Genomic DNA, 21,206 nt, shown 5'->3' on the forward strand with positions numbered 1-21,206 from the left:
CTATCCATTTCTATAGAAGTATTATGCCAGAAGTAAAATATCTGGAATTTCGGATGCATCACAAAACCACTTGCGCAGTGTGTTTTGACTATTAGAGAGGCTCTTATAACTGTTTTTAATGCATGGATCCCTCTCTTCTATTAAGGAGTAAGCCTTTAAATGCACTTACAATGTCTGTCTCCCACTACTACTGTCTTATGCTAAAACTGTCCGTTGCTTCAAAATATCATTTCAAACTTATCGGCTATCCAAACTAACTCCTCTGTCTATTTTCTGAAATAATTAATGGCTTTTTTCCTTGAATTAATGATCTTTTCATGATCATGTATCAATATAAAATTTTAAAAAGGTAAGGGTGCATTCATCGATCACCTGATCTTGTTTTTCAAAGTATATTCATCACTCTGATTTTTTATATAGTATATTCAGCATTCTGATCTTTTTCTGATACATTTGCCACTCTGATATTATTTTTTTTAGTTACATTTAGCACCTTAATATTTAGAGTGTTGGATCCAATAAAAATAAGATGAGGGTATTGGATGCACTATAAAAAAATTAGGGTATTGAGTACACTAGAAAAAATAAGATTAGGTTACTGGATGTATCTTTACCCAAATTTAAATTTAAAACAAATTAGTACAAATTATTCAAAAGTTGTTGGAGATTTTGTTCCAATGACACCCAGTGCTTCTCCTAAATCTTTCTCAAACGTAAGGTTATTGACTCTATATCCTCTGTAAATACGATGGGGTATGTGAATTTATTTTACATATAGACTGGTCCCTAGTTCAAACTAGTTAAACTGGTTAACTCTTGTAGCAGTGATTGCAGCGTGAAATATTTATCATTTCACTTAAATTTGTACTTAAGAATAAGTCTTTTTTTTGTGTGTATGAATTTATAACTAGGAATTCATAAAACATTTCCCCCATTTAAATGCCATATTCCATTCAACGGCTGTATTCTGTTCTATTTTATTCATCAGCAGTTTGAGCAAGTCACCTTAAAAGGAGCATCAAAAGCAAGATCAGAGATTTGGAAGAGAAATAGCAAACTCATAGATTCATTTATTTGCTAAGATAGAACGATATGCATTTATTCACGATAAAGATAGGTAACACACAGCTGAAAACGAAGAGTTCAACGATAAGTTAACAGACACACAATATGCATATCTCATCATAGAATGGATCGACTCGGGCTAGTTCTTCCCAGGAAGATTTCCGACAACATCAAGCAGGTCAGTGTTCTTGCAGTTGGGGCATTCTGGGTCAAATTTCAGGGCCATCACATAAATGAAGCAATTCACACACCCCATCACGATCAGTGAAGACATCTTGTCTCCTTCCAGATTCTCACCAGACTCCTCCTCCTTGTTGTTGGATGATATGAAAAGATTTGAGGAAAAAAATTAGAAAACAATACCTCAACTTGACAAATGCTGCAAGGGTTTCAAAATGATCATAATATAGATTCATGCGTATAGTTTATTGGATAACTTGATTTAACTGTCAAAGCCAACAAAACAAGACTCATAGTTAAGCTGAGAATCCCATATAGTTAAGTTATTGTGAAAACAGATTCAACAATGTTTTATTAAAATAAATAACTAATGGTTATCAATATAAAAATATAAATTACGAAAAATTAGCCAAAAGAAAGCAAACAATATTTAAAAGCCAATCATGCATCAAATCAGAAAGGCCAGCGGATCATTGTTTTTATGATTCAATTGGTTAGAACAGTAGTCAAACTGATGACATAATAATTAAATAAAATATAATAAAAAAACTATATGCAAATGAAGTTTTTAAGGAAGAAATGCTATATATCCCTAAAATGGTCTGAAAATATGTTGAGTTTTTTTTCCCTTAAAAGCGTCAATTTTTTTGATATTTTTTTGTCAAGCTGAAAAGCCGTCTAATTTTTAAAAACTATTTCGGTTCTCGATCTAATTTCGTACTTTGACTTAATGGTGGCTCAATTTTGATCTAATCTAACTCAACCATAAAAATAATTGTCTCGTCCAAATCGATCCACTGCGAGTTTGATCAACGATCCAACCGATTAGACTATTTGATCGGTTCATCACTGAAAGCAACCAAAAATTACAAACATGTGAACTGTAAAATCCAATCCATGAGTTTGTAACTAAAATTTTCATTGTATCCAAATCCAATTAGATGCTCTAATCTTGCATCTAGGGAATTAATTTCCCTTTTTTTTTGAAAAAATTTAATCTAAATTAATCCATAAAACAATTTTAGGGTTGAATCACGCCATATCATAATAATAGGATATATTAAAAAACAGAATTTGTGGCGGTTTCATGTGAAGAGATCAAAAGAATTCAATTTGAAAAATAAAAAAACAAAGTGAAATAATTGAAAAATTCACCTTAGATTTAATATGACCCTCCACCAGAAAATACGGCTCGTCATTCAATTCAAGATGAGTTAAATGAGTGATCTTAGAAGATTCGTCAGGATCACCACGAGAGTGATCCGTGCCGATGTTCGACTTTTGATCACCGACACGAAAATCATTCCTCAGAGTATCATTCCTTTTCCCCTCATCAGTTGGTGCACCTTGAACTTGTTGAAAATGTTCAAAGGGTGTGGCCATGGCTGAAGATTGGATCAAGTGATTGTTTGATTTTTAGTTTGTGCAAAACCAAGATGTATATATAGTGAGTGAATATGGTTTTTGCAGCACATTGATTAAAAAAAAAAACAAAGAAATTTGAACTTTTCACCACCTCCATATTTAAAAGAACAGTTAATGAATTAAAGTGATGGATTTTAATTGATTCAAAAATAATAAATGCAGGCATAATATTAAAATAATCAGATTATAGTTTCCATACAAAATTTGAGAATTCCAAAGGAAGGAAAATAAATTTTATGACATAAATAGCGATATTTTATTTTGGGAGTTAAGGTGTAAATTTATCTCTGAAAGTTTTCACTCGAGAACGATAGGCATTCAAAAGTTTTTTTAGGTATAAATTTGTCTCAAAAGTTTAAAATCATGGCAATGTTGCCCCTATTATTAGAGATATTAATGGTCAATTTGCTGTTTTAATAGTCAACGTTAGCTTTTTAATGGTAGAGTAACACTGCTGTGATTTTATATTTTCAAGGCAAATCTGCACCTAAAAAAATTCTGGATATCCAACACTCTTGAGCAGAAACTTCTAAGATAAATTTGCAGCTTTTGTTTCTAATTATAAGATAACATTTTGAAAGTTCTTATGTTCATATAAACAATAAAATTTACAAGATTTGAGAACTAATTCATATGTTTTCAAATGTCTCTAATAATGATGAATTGCTTTCCTATTTTCACTATTTTACATAAAATTAATTAAATTAAACAATTAAAATGAATTAAAGAATTCCAATTTTTTAATTCTAATATATTTTTGAATAAAAAAAACTTTGTGACCTACCGTAAAGTAAAGTTAAAAAAGCTTTAAATAAACAATGAGTATTAATTGAGGGCATAAGTGGAAAGAGAAAAAGTTTTGTGTTAAGTCGCTAAATGGTTAATGATATCTAATCACAGTTTTCTTATATCTCCAGAGGTATGGATATGGAAAGTTCTTCCTTTTGACAGTTTGAAAAGTTCAATGTTCAGTCTTGAAAGATAGATGTTGGATTTTCTATATGGAAAAGTATAGCCATAAATCACACTCTTTTATTTGAAACCCATGCCTAATTGTGGCTGTGACTTGTGAGGTTATAAGCCTAATTGTATGATCTATGTTGAGTGGATTACCCCATTCTAAGTCAACTGAGTGTTTTGCTAAATGTTGCAAGAGAAACATTTTGAGGGATTAAGCTTCTAACTTTAATTCTCTCCATTTCACTTTTTAATCTTAATGCATCTTTTTTTGCTTGTCATTAAACTCTTTTATTAATTGAGACCTTTAATTGACAAGGTTAGATTTAATAGAAGAGACTAGTTTCTCATAATATGATGAATTAAAATTTAAATTTTTACCTAGAAAATTGTTTGTATTTAATGTCTAATAGTATCTCGAATAAGATTGCCTTTGATAGAACGATGCTTGTCTTATCAAAGAAAAATATATTGAGGCTTTCAAACTTCAATGCTTGGGCCTCTTCCTTAGTCCAGATTTGAACCATGACACGTAGAGGTGATCCAAACGAGGCGTTTAAACTGCACTCATGTTGTGGGCCCGTAGTCCAATTCAAAGCATCCAGTTTCAATGCTTTTCATAAAACATTTCGACTTTACAAATATAAAGTTCCCAAGAAACGCATGGATGGCTCTGAATCCCATTAGCCTTAAGGCTTGTTTGCATTATTTAGTGTTTATAAACACTTTCGCATACATTGAGAAAAAAATTATCCTCACATACTTATTCCGTACTTTGTAAATGATGATAAAAAAAATTGTTTACAAGCTATTCCAAACAAGTTATTAACTACTCCCTCCGTCTCATTTTATAAACCACAACTACCATATCCCTTCTGTCCCTAAATATAAGCAATATTTGCAGGCTGTCTTAAATTTTTATAGCGAATTTCTTATTTTGTTCTCATTAATTACTTATTTTAATACTTAATTTATTTATTATCTCATTTTCCAAACCATCATCTCTCTATCACACACTCTTTCTCTTTCATAATTTTTTTTATTATAATAATTTTCTTATTCTTTCTCCCTTCATAAATAAGGATATTTTAGTGAAAGAACTTCTAATTTTTACACATTTATTGTTTTTAACTAATTTTAACTAATATTTTGATCTACGCGAAGATGCCACTTGTAAAAAAGGACGGGGAGAGTATAAATTAGTTTTGATATGTTCATTGAAATTCCCTTAGTGAAGAAATTTTTAAAAAATTCCCTCTGTCCATGATCAACAAAACTAGAACTACTATCAATAGCGACAATAAGTTTCTTAATATTTAAAAATTAACTATTTAGCTTTCATATTAAGTATCAGGTCTCTCTTCTCTATCCATGATCAATAAAATTGGAAATACTATCAATAGCTACAATAACTTTCATAATATTCAAAAATTAGTTATTTGTCCATGATCAACGGAACTGGAACCACCATCAACAATAAACAATAACTTTCTTAATATTTAAAAATTAGTTATTCAGCTCTTATATTAAGTATACGATACTAATTGTCAACTTCATTAAACCTAAACATTTTAAGATATGATAACTGTCAAATCAAAGATTACCGACTTTAGTAGAAAACAATATATACATAATTTCACAAAAGCAAAAAAAAATCCACACGGGAGAGAATATGCTAAAAAATCAGAAGAGTATAAGAGACCTCATTTTCTCCCATCGTTTCCTTCCCCTCTAGGTTTTTGGGTTTTCACCTGTGAAGCCCGTAGCTCATTCTAGCTCCTTCACTGTTCTGTCTTAGTAGCAGGTGGAATCATATAGTATCCACCACTTGCGCGACAAGGTGCGCTAGCTTTGTTCTTGCAGGATTGGTTCATCTCTAGTTCTCTCTGTTTCTTCAATTTCGGTAATATTCACTTGGACCCTCTGTTTCGAAGAATCCTTTGCCTTGCGGATTTTGATACGTGTCACTATTAATTGTGGTTAAGTCATACGCATACATGTCATATACAGAGCACATCACAAAGAATCCTTTGCCCTGCGGATTTTGACAAGTACTTCGCTCATATTTAGGATCGATTTTCTAATATCAAGCATATAAATCCTATGGTTCAACTGAAACAATTACTGCAGACAGGCATGGTTGATGAATATATTGAATGTTTTGATCAACTTTTGACGGAGGTTGATTTACCTGAAGAGGTTGCGACGGATTGTTTCCTTGGTGGTCTTCGAGCTGACATACAATCGGTTGTGGATGCTTTCAAGACACCAAGCTTGTCGAGTATGATGTAGGTGACAAGGATTCAGGAACATACAGTGAATCGCAGGTAATGATATTGATTGTGCAAGAGGCTGATGACGAGGATTTTGTGGATGCTGTGGATAACTTGGATATCAATGCTAGTTAAGTTTGACAGAAAAATTAACGCCCTGTTAGGGGGGAGAACGATCATCCACTCTACGGATTGAAGCTATGTGAAGAAACAGAGGGTCGAAATTTTGACCGACGCAGTTAGCACTCATAATGTGATTCATGCTTTCGCTTGGAAGCGTTTGCATATTGCTTTGTTTTCCAGCGACACATTGCTAGGGGAATTTGCAGGGGATGCTCTGTTTTGGCTGATAAGGTTTCTAAAGACCTTTCTTGGTCAATGAATGGGCATACTTCTGTGGATGATTTCCTGGTTATGGATATAGGTCAATTTGATGTCATTTTGGGGCCTAATGGTTAAGGAACCTGGGCCGTATTATTTTAGACATGGAAGGTCAGATGATGGGCTTCTTTTATTAAGGGCACTAGTTTGAATTACATGGCATTGATCGTGTTGCTATTGCACCATCAGAGGTCGATTTGGGCCTTCGTGATTTATTACATGTTATGGAAAGTAAGGAAATAGGAGAGAGAACGAGGAAAGAGTAGGAAAAAATAGTAACAGAAATAGAGAAGAATTAGAGAAGAGCAAAGGACGAGTAATTTTTAATCACATTGCAAAAAATGCGTTACAAAGAATGGTGCATACTTATTTACAAGCAAAAGCCATAATCGATATAAATCTAAGTAAATATCATGATATCATCTAAATACTACCTCTGGTCTTAATTATAAGAGCTAGTTGACTAATTTAAAGAGATTAAAGAAAGAAGTTAAGTTAGTTATTTGTAATAAATAGATGTTGTCTTTTTTAAAATATCCTTACTAGTGTACTAGCTAAAACTACTATTGTTAAAAGAATTACATTGAAAAAAATACATAAATATAAGAGATAAAGTGGATTGGAGTCTTATATTTGGGACCAAAATAAAAGTCAAACATTTTGGTCCTAAATATAAGACCCCAATCCACCTTATCTTTCATATTTATCTTTTTTTGTTTTCAAGATGGTACTTGTAATAATAATAGTTCTATTTAATACACTTGATTAACAATGATATTTGAGGAAAGACAATATATATTTATTACAAATAACTAACTTAATTAATTTTTTTATCTACTTAAATAAGTTAACTAACTCTTATATTAAGGAGCGATAATTCCATTAATATCACTTAAATCTTTTATTTATAATTATAATTGCAAAATATATTTTTCTTGCTTGTTTTTTTTGGGGACCAGCACATCACATTATATGCCCAGCGTGTGTTTCTGGGTCAGACGGGCTCTAGGGTTTTGTTCAATCGCGTTAAGACTTGTCCCTCTCGGCTTCGCAACGGCACCAACTCAAGCAGCTTCTTCACTCTTTCTCTCTCGTTGGCCTGTAACGGAGTCAGAACTAGGAGGAGCCGAAAATGGTGAAGAAGAGCAAGAGTAAGAGAACTTGTTTATACGTTTTACCTTGTTACATATGGGCTGTCTCATTACGCTTACTTTTGCATCTCCCTTCCTTCTGAATTTTTGCCAGAGAGTAAGAGTAAAAGAGTTTCGTTGAAGAAAAAATACAAGATCATAAGAAAGGTAAAGGAGCACCATAAGAAAAAAGCCAAGGAGGCCAAAAAGCTTAATTTGAACCGGAAAAGGAAGGTTGAGAAGGATCCCGGCATTCCTAATGATTGGCCCTTCAAGGAACAGGAGCTTAAGGCTCTTGAAGCTCGACGAGCTCGTGTTCTTGAGGAACTGGAGCAAAAGAAAGCTGAGCGGAAGGAGAGGGTATTGCTTCACCTGGCAGTTTTTATTAATTTTGTTTGTATGAAATAAAGTTTCCATCCGTTTCTTAAAGAAGGACGAGTAAACTGCAAATATGTATGAAACTGTGAGCTTAATATTTATATCTTTATTTTTTCTTTGAAGAGTAGAATTCTAGAGACAATGTTGGATAGACCCTGCATATGGCAAAAGTTGAGACGGTCTTAAGCCTTCTATTTATTGTGCACTTCTTAGTGTAGGCTCTTTAAACGGTCTGCTTGCTTATAATTTTTCTTCTGGGTTTATTTTTGGGTCGACTGACAACATAGTTGGTGTAGATTGTTATAAACACCCGTAATTTACATATATGCATACATGGGCACACACTAAGGCAACCTATTCTTTTTCTGCACGCTGGGGGACTCAATACATAAAGTGAACACTATGTTATCCCTCCATTTTATGGGTTCAACGTATTGGAACTGCTCACCTCTAAATTTAGTTTTCTCCAATGCAGTTGTGTGAGTACGACTTTGTCATTCAGTTTTTAAAATCTATACTGCGGTTAACGCTGGTTTCAGGCTAGAAAGAGGAAGTTGGGATTAGTAGAGGATGATGATGATGTCTCCCGATTGGCTGAAACAGCAACTGTGACAGAGCAAAGTTTCACTGTAGTTGGGAAGAATCGAGGTTTTCTTTTGGTTGAAATTTCAATTTTGGTCAGATATATAATTTTCTTTCTTGCATACTTTATTTTTGCTGATCATGTCTTATTATCTTTTCTTTTTCCGAAGATAACTCAGACAGGGCCTTCTACAAGGAGCTGGTCAAGGTCATTGAAGCCTCAGATGTCATTGTGGAAGTCCTTGATGCCCGTGATCCCCTAGGGACCCGTTGCATTGATATGGAAAAGTTGGTGATGAAATCGGGGCCTGATAAGCATCTAGTATTGCTTTTAAATAAAATTGGTAATTTTCATTTGCCATTCTTGTTACCCTATGCATTTGTAGAAACCTATGTCGTTTACCTAGTTTTACTTCAGCTAATTATTTGTGCCCCTAACACAGATCTTGTACCTCGAGAAGCCGTGGAAAAGTGGCTTAAGTACCTCAGAGAAGAATTGCCCGCTGTGGCCTTCAAATGCAGCACTCAAGAGCAGAAGTCAAATTTAGGGTGGAAATCTTCAAAAAAATCCAAAGCAAGCAATCTTTTGCAAACAAGTGATTGTCTTGGGGCCGATACTCTGATCAAATTGTTGAAGAATTACTCTCGAAGCCATGAGGTAACATAACTTTTGGTATAAGGACGACTTTCCACCCAGAATTAGGATTTTGCCTTTGAATTTGCTCTTAGATGATTTGAATGAAATTATCAATTCTGTACTCATTTCAGTGGATGAAACCCTGGTTGATGTTTATTGGGCTGGGCTTATGATTTCCATTATTTGTTCTAAATAACTTTTTCTTAACCTTAAGCTTGGGGGATTGGCTAGTTATCTGCTTTGAACTCTGGCTGGGATGCTGATGGAAACATCTCGTTCAACTTTCTTCTGTCAATTTTTTTCCCCATTTTCTGGAATTGCCTAAACCTTTTGTGTCATCTCTGGCTTTGCTTTCGTCCAACTGCTTTGTTTTTCTTAACTTTTGAGTTAACCTCGTCATTGTTTTCTGTTTTGTAAATTGTCTTTAGAAGGGAACTACCCATCATAAACAAAACCTTTTGATTATATGCTAAACTATAGTGTTGATCCTATTCATACTTCTACAGATGTATTTTTGTTACTTAGTTGGCCCTTCTTTATCTAACAATACTTGCCAGTTGTCAGTGCATATCTGTGACATCGTGAAGAAGTTCAGGAATTCTAGTTGCGTGTTTGATGTTCTACTATGGCTTTTTATTTCTTTATCTTGTATTTCACTGTGGCTTATATGGTTTTTCTTTTTTGTCATTTCTATGATCTTGTTATGTTTTAACTCATCCACTGTTCCTCTTTTGTGGGGTTAGTATTAATTCTTAATCCTTTCTTTAACAGATCAAGAAGTCAATTACTGTGGGCGTGATTGGCCTGCCAAATGTTGGCAAGAGTAGTCTCATTAATAGCTTGAAGAGAAGCCATGTTGTCAATGTCGGTGCTACTCCTGGTTTAACAAGATCAATGCAAGAGGTGCAATTAGACAAAAATGTTAAGTTGTTGGACTGCCCTGGTGTTGTGATGCTAAAGTCTCAAGAAAATGATGCTTCCATAGCTTTACGAAATTGCAAAAGAATTGAGAAGCTGGAAGATCCAATTAGCCCAGGTAAGTGGAGGGCTTGAGGCATTCCCTTTCTTTTGACACAGCTTAATCTGCCTTGCTGTGTGTTCATGTTGGAGAAATGGAGTTTGAGCCTCTTATGAATTTGAGCCTAGACAAGAAATCCCTGGAAATCTAGTCTGCTAAGCGTGGCTTTTATAAAAAAGGAAACACTGATGCTATGAATCATGTAAACTTGAAAAAGCCATATTTATGTCTGGCACATTTTTTGACATTCTATTAGGCATGATCTGACCCATCAAATTCCTTGTGGATGCTTCAGAGTTATGAGGTGTTCTTGACTGTGTCTGTGCTTCCTAGCAATAAAGATTACATAAAAACCAGCAAAGGGGCCCAATTTCTCTGCAAGACAAAATAAGATCTTCCTAACAAAAAGAAGGAAAAAAAAAAAAGAATGCTAACATTTGATATTGATAAGACGTAACCTTAAAAATGTGAGCATTCCTCTCTGAGCAAATGTACCATAACATTGCTAAACTGCCTATTGCCACTAATGCATTCGACTCTTTCTTAACAGAAAATGAAATTCATCTGTCCTTTCCCTGTAATCCCTCCTGTAGAAACCCTAATATATCTTTATTTTCCCTGTATGAAACAGTAAAGGAAATTCTCAAGCTATGTCCAGCTCCTCTGCTGGTAACACTTTACAAGATTCCAAGCTTTGATTCAGTTGATGACTTCATACAGAAAGTTGCTACAGTCAGGGGCAAACTCAAGAAAGGTGGAATAGTTGATGTTGAAGCTGCTGCTAGAATCATTCTTCATGATTGGAATGAAGGTAATGCAAATATGAAATTCAAAAGCTGAAACAAACAGAAATGATACGCGCTTTCTTTTAAAATAAATATAAAGCAATGATTGATGATTTGCTTAACCAAGAGATACTCGGCTTGCTTGTTTCAGGTAAAATTCCGTATTATTCTTTACCCCCAGTTAGGAATCAAGGAGAGGCCTTCAGAGACAAAGATAGTTTCTGAGTTTGCCAAGGAGTTTGACGTTGATGAAGTCTACAAAAGTGAATCTTCATTCATAGGAAGCCTTAAATCTGCTGATGACTTCAATCCTGTTGAGGTTCCTTCATGTCACCCTCTCAACTTTGACCAGTCAATGTTAGAGGTTTGTTACTGGATATGGAGTCTTGCCTATGAGATCGTGCTGCTTAAACTTTTGAATATTCTAAATCAGTATGATAAATTACCACTTGGTGGGTCCTTGAAATATGGGTTATACCAACTTAATCGTCAGAAGATGATTGCCATGATTAGATTTGAATAATTTCTGAAACCACGCTACTTAATCCTATTCCAAGTTTTGTTAATTTAGTTATCAGCAGGACTATGATGATTCCTGGGAAATGCTTTTTTGCGTGTTGCTTTATCTTAATCATGAACCTACAATATCAATTTTTCATTAATAAAATCATCTTATTGTTCAACGCCATGTATTTTAGGATGACGTGCAGCCTCAACCAACAAATCAAGGTGAAGGTCGTGAGAACGCAGCAGAAATCAATGCTGACGAGTCCATGGAATGTGAGGATGACAGCAAGAGCAAGGGGAAAACTGCTGCTTGTAGGCAAAATGAGAAACTATATGCAGAGGAAGGAATGCTTAATACAAAGCTTCGGAGAGCAGAGAAGAAGAAAAGGAAAAAGTCTAACAAAGCTGCATCCGATGGCATGGACGGCGATTATGACTTCAAAGTTGACTACTTCCAAAAGGGAACTGCAATGGATGCTGATGGGGGACAGAGCGATCAGAGCGAGGATGATGATGATAAACACAACTCTCAACAAGTGCCATCGTCCGGCATGCAGACCGATGAATAATGGGGTAGCGGGCATGCCTTCAATTTTGTCATTTGGCGTTGGCTTTGAATAGTTTTCTCTTGGTTGATTCAGTTTTTAATATATATTTGGGGCAACAGTCAAATTATTAGATTTCAAGAATTCTTGTCCTGTTGCGGTGTCTCCGAATGGGATTTTTGTATGGAAAGTTGTTGCTCAATTTTCAGTTAAGAGATTCTTCTCTTAAAGAAATTTAACTTTGAAATGTCTGAATGAAAAATTTCAAGTGCATGAGGAATTGTCTACTCTGATTCAGCTCGGATTCCAGCCATTTTCGTGTAAGCATGATGCGTTCTTCTCTTCCACCTCTCTAATTCTTCTATCTAACAAATTTCATTAAGTATGTAATGAACGAAAAATAGGATTTCATCGCTCAAATTCTTTTTTACTGCTAGGAATTGTTTGGGGCTCTTATATTTCGCAAAATACGATTAAATAACTATTCTTGAAGGTCTTATACTGTCATTTCAATGAAGCACATAGACTTTCAATCTCAAAAAATCGGTTTGTTGCCCCTCTATGCGCATATTTCTATTCAGCACGTAGTTAGTTTCTGTTGAGTCATGTATGGACCCAGACGTGTTGAGATATTTTATTTGATAATGAAAATAAAAATAAACAATTGAGATTGGAATAAGTGTTTACATTTAATACGTGATAGAAGTATATTGAGATTGGGATTTTTATGGGCTCAAAATATGATAGGAATTACAAGTGGCCATTATTGATCAAGTCCGGGCTGACCCGAATCCGGCGTGGTCCAGTACTAACATATGTCGCACATGCAAACAAGACGGTAGGCCCAGCAAACCAAACCGATCCGAATCCGCATGATCTATCGAGTTCCGTTTCTACCCTGAATTTGAATTCGAATGCGCGGTAAGCGCGAAGCTCGTCTCTTCCGTTCATCCAAAACGAAGACCCTGACGCCTGAGCTTCATTCAATATGTCTATCCACGATATCTGGTTTCCGTAATTTGAAAAATTGTATCTAGATCTCGATCTATGGCTTCTGCGAAGGACGTGGGGTCAGTCTGCTTGTATATATTGCCACAACCGACTGAGTAACTGAAAAATCTGAGCTTTTCGGCGTGCTAGGTCGGCGTGTTAGTTAGACAATTTGAGTGGGATGAGTGGAGGTCGTCGTTCATCGGCGGGGATAGGTTTCGGTGACCGAGGCAGTCTATCGGCGACGAAATTTAACTTTTGATCCTGAGGTAATTCAAAATGCTTTTTATGGGTGCAATTTCTGGAGATAATCAATAACTTGCCTTACACATTCAGGACGCGAGCTCTTATCCTCTATCTCCATCACGTCGGCGTCTGCGCTTTCCTGCCAATCCTCTGATCAATGTCGGCGATAGAGAAGCTGTTCATTCAAATCTTCGAGAAGAAGAAGCGAATAATCGATCAGGCCCATCGTCAGTGTCATCTATTCGACCAGCACCTTGTGTCTAAACTCCTTATCGACGGAATTGTCCCTCCTCCATGGCTGTCCAACCCTATGCTTACCTCCCTTACCTCAGATCCCAAAGGTAATGCTTCATCTCCTTCCTCAGAAACCATTTCTTCTCTCAACGCCCATGACTTGGGCTTATTTGACCTGACATTAGTGTTTTTAGGGTCATAATATGGATTTGGAAGTCCGTAGATTAGTTTCCACCCTCGAGAGTGAAAATTCAACCATACGTTGACTCTCACAGGACCAACTTGTTTCTAGTGTTTCCTTGTTTTATGGCTTTTTCTTTCGATATGAAACTTAGAGGGGGCTGGGGAGGGAAGAGATTGCAATTTTTTTTCCCCGGCTAAATTTCAATAACTGTGATATCATAGTGTCGCTGTGAAAATTCACGATGGTTTTATTTGTCATATGTTTCCTTTAGCATTATACTGAGTATTGTCCACCAAATATTGTTCATCAGGAGTATAAATTGAAGTAGTAAACAAGAAGCACACTGATCTGAAAAGAGGAAAATCATAAAGATTTTATTTTTTTCTGTCAAAAACATTGGTTTGCAGGAAAATTGGGGTTTAAGAGAAGTTTATAGTTACAGGTAATGTCTCCCATATGATGTAAGTAATTGAAGCGGGCCATTATGATAGGGAAGATCCAGTATATTTTTGGTTAATGGTACAAGAGGTAAACCTTATATCGCACCGGTTCACAATAGTTATACTTCATTTTATACGTAATTTCAGATCTACGACTTTTCCATGTCTCGAAGCCTTAAAAATTTTGAGGTGTTGTCTGATTTTATTTCCAATGTTATGCCATGCTTCAACTTTCTGATACTGAACACTACTTCAGTTCTCTATTATTTCTTTCCTTTTTTATCTGTAAAACATGGCAGGACCCGGGGGGATTAGGTTGATTTATATGCTCTTATTTATACATTAAATTCGAGTAGTACTTCTCATCTGGTTGTATTTGGGCCAGTATATGTCGGCCAATTCTGCTTTGGGATATTTAATCCTGATCCATTAAAAGTAATTTCTGCACGTGCAGATTTAAATGAAGATGATCTTATATTTGGAGCGCTATTATCAAGAGCACAGTCTACAAATCCTATCTCTGATCGTGGTTGGAATCGGCAGGGCAACGTGGTTGCTACAACTGATGATGGTCAGTCTCAAAGTTGTTTACATAATGAATTCCATGCTGTAAATAGAGATATCGGCGCAGGAGATGGATTTTCAAATTTGCCAGATTGCTCTGTCAATAATGTTGGACGTTCCTCATTTAGTGCCCCAGAAATGGATTCTACAGCTATATCTCCTCAAATTCAGATGGAATCAAGAATCTCACACAGTTACAACGACCCCGCTCTCTCCCTGGCAAAGTTGCAAAGATCAAAGTCAAGACAGAGGGCTCTGGAGCTCCGTCATAGTGCAAAGGCAGCTAAAAGCTGTTCAGGATATGATAATTATATTGATGTTTGTGCTAGTGGAAAAACAGGCTCTGCAACTTCTTCCCCGCACTTGGACCATTTCGAAGGGTCAGAATTAGCGAAAGCTTCTAATAGCAATATTCACAGTTGTGCTGCGGAAGACGTAAAAAGAGGTGAGTGTTCGACTCAGAGAAATGATCAGTCTAACTATTCTGGTCGCGTTACGAGATCTAGAAGCTTAGCACTGAAACCCAACTCGTTGGATGTGGTTAGTTCTTCCGAAGTGAAAGAAGATGGTCCTGAGTCTAATAATGTGATCAACCGATCGGGGCCAGTTGATGCCCCTTGGTTTTCAAATGGAAGTTGCGAAGCTAAGGAAACAAATAAAGGAGATTATCAGAGGAGGGAAACAGAAGACAATGCTTTTAGTAAGAAAGTAACAAGATCTAGAAGTAATAGCCAAAAAAAATGTGATAACGAATTGCAGAAGCATGAAAGTGCCTTGGCTGGCGGCAACGAAGTCGAACCACCAGATTCTATGCAACCAGTAGTTAACGGTGGACGGACTTTTTTCAGCGAAACCTGTGATTATGAAATGAATGTCAGAGGAAAACAACCAAAGATAGCGGCTGCTGCAGCGACGAACAAGAAAGCAATGTTAAGATTAGAAGATTGCCTGGAAGTTTTTTCCAGGCACCTAATGAGGATGCTTTGATGCATGGTGGTTCTTTAAAGTCAATCGGGAAACAACAAAATCACCTCAACCTTCAGTTTCACAGCATTTACAGCCTCCTGCAATGCGTGTTGTTAGTTCCTTCCATTGTGAGAAGGATCCAGATTTATGTGCAGTAGAAGTGAAGACCACTGAAGGAAAATCAAAGTCTGTCAGCCACATTTTTGCTGATAAAAGTTCCAACTCCTCTTCAAGTGAAAAGGATTGCAAATTAGATACAGAAGTTGCAGCAACAGCTTCTTGTGGGAATACAAGGGCTGCGACTACGTCCAGAACTGAAGGATCATTGAGGCATGTGAATTCTGCCGATTTAGATAGCAGACATTCTACTTTGAGGAAGTCTTTGCTTGAGAAATCATTGCATGCTGAAACAGTTGTGGCCGATAAATCCTTGAATGCTCGAGAAAATATAATATCAGGTGTCAATGTCACTTGTAATATTGATGACAGAGCTGCTGGAACTGTTGCGAAAGATGCTGTAGAGTTCGATGTTTTAGTTGATAAACGTAAATCTTGTTCAGGGTCGTCCCCTAGAGTTGGATTGGACGTTTCAGTCTCGAGGCCGCCACCCTCTAATTTTGTTATGTCTGTGAAGCCCAAACAACTTGACTTTGATAATGTTGAAGAGAGTATGAATGGAATTCCAGGTGCCGATCTGAAAGCAGGAGGACAGGGCGTGTCGCCTGGTAAAGGAGCTTTGACCATGTTAGAGCCAGGATATTTGGATGACAATGTATCATCTCTTTTATGCGAAGAGAAATGCAACTTTTCCCTGGATGCGCAATTGCTGGGGAGTCAGGAAGCTACGGTCAGAGAAGACGGCCCTCAAATGAGATCTTGTGAAAGCGATGCCGAGGAGACTGATGCAGCCAGGAAATCGCGAGGCGTCATGTCATCCAAGTCACAGTCATTTGGGGTTCAGAAGCAGTTATGTCAGCATGCTCCCATAGGAAGTCAGAACTTACCTTCCACAACGAATGGCTTAATTCCATCACAAACTGCTTCTCAAAATTCATCTGGAAGTTTTCCAAAGGAAGCTGTGGCATCCAAACTTGTTTTAGAAAACATTAATGCGGGAGGTGATGAATGCAGTTCTAGAATAATGAAGGACACTTGTTCTACAGCAGTTACTGGTAGTGATCCGCTTGGAAATGCAGTTCAAACTGTTACCGTTATTCCAGTTGGGTCTACAGCTGCCATGGATGAACCGGACTTTTCTTCGACAAACCGGGACACAGGTTCTGGCGTTTGCTTACATCAAAATAACAGCTTATCGAGGGGGAAGTGGTTCAACGATGAAAAAGTCGCCGGTTTGTCAAGAAAACTCCGGATTCCGAAAAATTCCACAGGGAGTTTTGCCTCTGATAACCATTCTTGCCCTCAGCATAAGAGAAGAAAGATTGGAAGTCAGGCAGAGAGATCTCTAACCGCCTCTCCTAGCCATCTGGAAAAGCAACATGAGTCTAGTAACCCAAGGCTGGTGAGTGGGAACTTTGACATTAAAGAAGACGACGGAGAGGCTAGCACAGAAGTTCAATATTTGACATCTCATCAAGAGGATATAGAAAATTCGCATGCCAGTGACTACATAGCAGAAGAAATGCAAAATACCGAGGGATGCCACGTAATGGAAAGGTCTTCCCTTGAAATAATATCGGACCAGGTACCGAATTTTCTTTTTTAGACTCTAGAATTGTTGAGATTGAATTTGTACGATTTTCTACTCCAATGATCAGCGTTGACTGAGTCTACCGTATATTTTGGAATGGTGAAAGTTGCTTTCAGCGCCACTATATGGCATTTAAAACTTTTCAACTTTTTAGATAATAATTGTCATGCAGTATGCTTTGGCATATACATAAATTGATATATTTTGATGGACCGCTACATTTTTTTATAGCAAATAAGTATATCAATATATTATAATAAAATCGAATAGATTGATACTGTAGATTTATAATATTGTTCTTTTAATTTAGATATTTTGGGTTGGAGTGTCTGTTGATAGTCTTTTTCTAGTTATGTTAATGATAGTTCGAAGAATCACGGAACATTGAAAGCAGTGTGGTTTTCAGTTTGGCCTATTTCTGTCTTTGGATGGCGTTAATCTTTCAATATGCTTGTTGCTTGTATTCACAAACAATGTTGCATTGGGCAAGAATGGCGTGAGCAACTGAGCCCTTCAAATTTCTGCAAATGTTTCCTGTCCGCTTTCCCTAGAACAGTTTTTTAAATGATTTTCTTGTCAGCAGAAATTTAGCTTGGATGGAAGGGACACAAGTAGCAATACTGTTCTTTTTTTCACTTCAAGTGGATTAGGAGAATCTTTTGCACCTTGTTTGACTGAACAGGGTTCTAGCAACTCTCACAATTGTTTGACGGCGAAAAAGGTTGTGACAAATTCATGTGGTTTTGGTATTGGTTCAAGTAAGCAGTGCACCATGGACAAGAGCCTGGATGCAAAAGAAAGCAGTTCGGGAAGGATTTATCTGGGAGAGACTGCTATGCTCTTAGAAGGTCCATCTGTCTCTCAGGGGATTCAATGCTCGGATCTGATTGATACAGATGAAACTGCACCCGAGATTGAAAGTTTCATTATCCAACCAGATGAGGCGCGGCGATGCACTGATGGAGATCAGATTGAATTAGAAAAGTTGAACTTCTCAAGTGATACAGATGAATATGCCTCCATTCTGGAGCGCCTTAGTAGTTCTACTTTCGTGCATTCTCCGTTTTGCTCTTCTTCAAACCCATATAGATTACACAAGATGCCGGATATTTATCAGTCTTTACCAAATGGACTTGTCGAGGGCATGATGGGTATAAGGACTTCCCTTCCTGCAAATGGTGAGAGTGGAAAGTCGTTTTCTGATTGCCTACCAAATTGCAAAAATCAATCAACGTGGGACATCAAGAAAGCTTGTGTTTCTCCCATTCAAACTCTATGGGATAAAATTAATTCAAAATATGGCAGTTCAGGGAAACGAGAAAGTTCGAAACCGGAGCTGCCCTGTATTGATGAAGAAAATGAAGCTGCGGATGAAATTGCTAATACTTTCCAAAATAGGATTCGTCCAGAAGGGACGACTGGCTCGATCATAAGAGAACCACTTGCGGAAATTACGGATGATGCAAAGCCTTCATTAGTTTCCCAAGATGATATATTGGATGATGGATGTGGTCTAGCCAGAGAGTTCAGCTTCTGTGGGACTAGCAATCAGGAAAAACAGATACGTGAAAAGAGTAGTGCCTGCAGGAGAAGATTCACTGGTAAGGGGAAGGAGAACCAGAGTATATCGCGAGGAACAAATCATGCTAGGAGGACCACTGAATCGCTTCGCAATAGATCCAGTAGGCCAAAGTTATCTGGCAAAAACAGCATCAATAAGGGTCCCGCTTATCCCGGTGGGAAGTCTTCGTGCAGCAATATTGTATCCAACATCACATCCTTCATTCCTCTTGTACAACAGAAACAAGCAGCAGAAGTTACTACAGGTAATTGATCTTATTTAGTTCATTTACCTTAGTTAATATAACTTGCAGCAGCCCCGATTTTATTTGACCACAACTGCATTGTATTTTTCGCAACCCAAATATGCATACTTGTGTTGGCACTTCGTCGTTAGTGGCTGTATTCTTTATAATGTTATGGTTAATGTTATCATCTATCATGTTCCATAGGTATGGTCGATGGGTTGATATTTTTCTTTTATGACCTTATCATTGTTTGTGAACGTCTAGGGAAGAGGGACATTAAAGTTAAAGCCCTTGAGGCTGCTGAGGCCGCAAAGCGTATGGCAGAAAAGAAGAGAACGAACGTAAGTTGAAAAAGGAAGCTTTGAGGCTTGAGCGGGAAAGAATCGAGCAAGACAACCGAAGGCAGCTGGAGCTGCAGAACAGAAAGAAAGAGGAGGAACGAAAGAAACGGGAGGCAGAACTAGCTGCTAAGAAGAGACAGAGGGAGGAGGAGGAAAGAATCGAGAAAGAAAGAAAAAGAAAGCGGGTTGAGGAAGCAAAACAGAGGGGGGAGGAAGAAAGAATTGAGAAAGAAAGAAAACGGAAGCGTGTTGAGGAAGCAAAGACGAAGCACCAAGAGCGTGAGAAGTTAGGTGCTAAGAAAGAAGAAAAAGGAACAAAATGCCGCGATGCTGTAAAACGCCGCTTTCTTATTAAATATTGCTCTTTTCATTTATTTTTTTACTTTGAAAAATGCTAATACTTGTCTTTCTGGTCCAGCTCGATGGAAAAAATGAAAGCAAGGATTGTATGGATGGAAGAGAAAAATGCAAGAACTTGGAAGATAATCGAGAAGGCAAAATGAGAATTCCATTGGCGGAAACTTTTACCAGCAAGAACCCAATGACTGATGAAACGAAAGAAAGCCTAAAACATTCTGAAGCCGTGAATGATTGTGGTAATAAAGAAAAGGTAACATCTGTGGCTATGGCTTTCTCAAAACCTTGCATTTTAAGTGATTTCACAGTAGTTCGGTATTACTCGAGGGCCTCTATATATATATATATATATATATATTTTGCTTTCCAATACAAACACCAAGAAATGGAGGAAGGGTGTCCGGGAATCTCCATGCTCTCGTTGCTCCTGACAATGCATATTATTTTTACTCAAAGTTGAAGCGTTTGCTTTTTATAACCATCATGGGATTAAATTTCTCCACAGATAATAGGCAATACGATCAAAGGAACTGGAAATGACAATTTGATTGCCCAAAACACGATTGAAGAGCAATCATATGACATTTCTCCATACAAAGGTTCAGATGACGAAGACGAAGACGATGATGACCGTACAGATAATAATAAATTTGTCCCTTCATGGTCAAGGTTTGTGACTCTTTCTCCCTCCGTTAGTGATGACGTACTCGGATTGGAAACCCTCATTGTGAACTGACATTCACAATTCAAAATGAAATTAGGAGAACAAATTAAATAAAAAGCTTCAATCACATGTAAAGCATACAGATGCATGTTCAGATCTAGAATTTACTCAGCAGCTGAGATGATTGCAAGTGTCACATAGTCTCATTGTTTATGTTTTGTAATATCCACTCGCCTAATCACACTTGAGAGTCATTCTGCTTTTTGCAGTAAACAACGCCTGTACTCGGCAGTTTCTTCCCAGAAATTGGTAGATCCAGAAACCATATTTCCTCTGCAAAGCTTTTGCAATATTTCAGAAGGTAAACTATTCATAGACGTCACAAGTTTATGGAATAATCACTCTGTCAACAATCTAAGCCATAATTTCCTTCTTTTGTAGTTCTCCTGCCTCGAAAACTTCAAGGTAAGTAGGGTTTCCAGAAAGCAAGTGTTATTTTGTTCTTGATCTCCAAGGAGGCTCAGATAGATGTACAGAAAGAGAAGCTGATTGAGGTTAGTGAGAAAGGAATAGAATGAGGTAAAACGTGAGGAGTGTTCCGTTCATGCTCTTTCTAGCTACTCGTGGAAGGAGATGAAGGCACGAGGCTGTCACAGGTGCACTATGCACGACCCTTGCTCTTTTATGAGGAGGTTTCTTGTTTCTCAACAATTCATGGCGTTGTTGATTTGGTGTGACCTGAAACATGCCACGTAGTTTTTGGGTTTTGGTGTATTATTAACCTGGGAGAATAGTTGAAGGTTAGGTGCATATTAGACTCTTTTGTGCAAACAAAATGAGA

General features: G+C 37.1%; 2 protein-coding genes across 2 annotated transcripts; both read left to right on the forward strand.

Annotated features, from left to right (window-relative positions):
- Positions 1–1,375: 1,375 nt before the first annotated feature.
- On the forward strand, positions 1,376–12,097 carry LOC114760068 (guanine nucleotide-binding protein-like NSN1). Its single transcript, XM_028949320.1, is given in 11 exon segments — positions 1,376–1,381; positions 7,408–7,432; positions 7,527–7,771; positions 8,329–8,437; positions 8,542–8,715; positions 8,815–9,029; positions 9,780–10,044; positions 10,658–10,837; positions 10,963–11,006; positions 11,008–11,175; positions 11,510–12,097. Coding segments are annotated over 10 exon segments (1,797 nt in total). The 5' UTR covers positions 1,376–1,381; positions 7,408–7,413; the 3' UTR covers positions 11,888–12,097.
- A 754-nt stretch (positions 12,098–12,851) lies between these two features.
- Positions 12,852–20,838, forward strand: LOC114760065 (uncharacterized). The gene is given in 11 exon segments (XM_028949318.1): positions 12,852–13,122; positions 13,190–13,440; positions 14,412–15,500; positions 15,502–17,189; positions 17,776–19,021; positions 19,268–19,327; positions 19,330–19,676; positions 19,763–19,954; positions 20,207–20,370; positions 20,635–20,726; positions 20,807–20,838. Coding segments are annotated over 10 exon segments (5,094 nt in total). The 5' UTR covers positions 12,852–13,122; positions 13,190–13,256.
- The last annotated feature ends 368 nt before the right edge of the window (positions 20,839–21,206 follow it).

This window comes from Neltuma alba, unplaced genomic scaffold (assembly GCF_004799145.2).
Source record: "Neltuma alba isolate B1F8T4 unplaced genomic scaffold, ASM479914v2 tig00010929_pilon, whole genome shotgun sequence".
Classification (NCBI taxonomy): Eukaryota; Viridiplantae; Streptophyta; class Magnoliopsida; order Fabales; family Fabaceae; genus Neltuma; species Neltuma alba.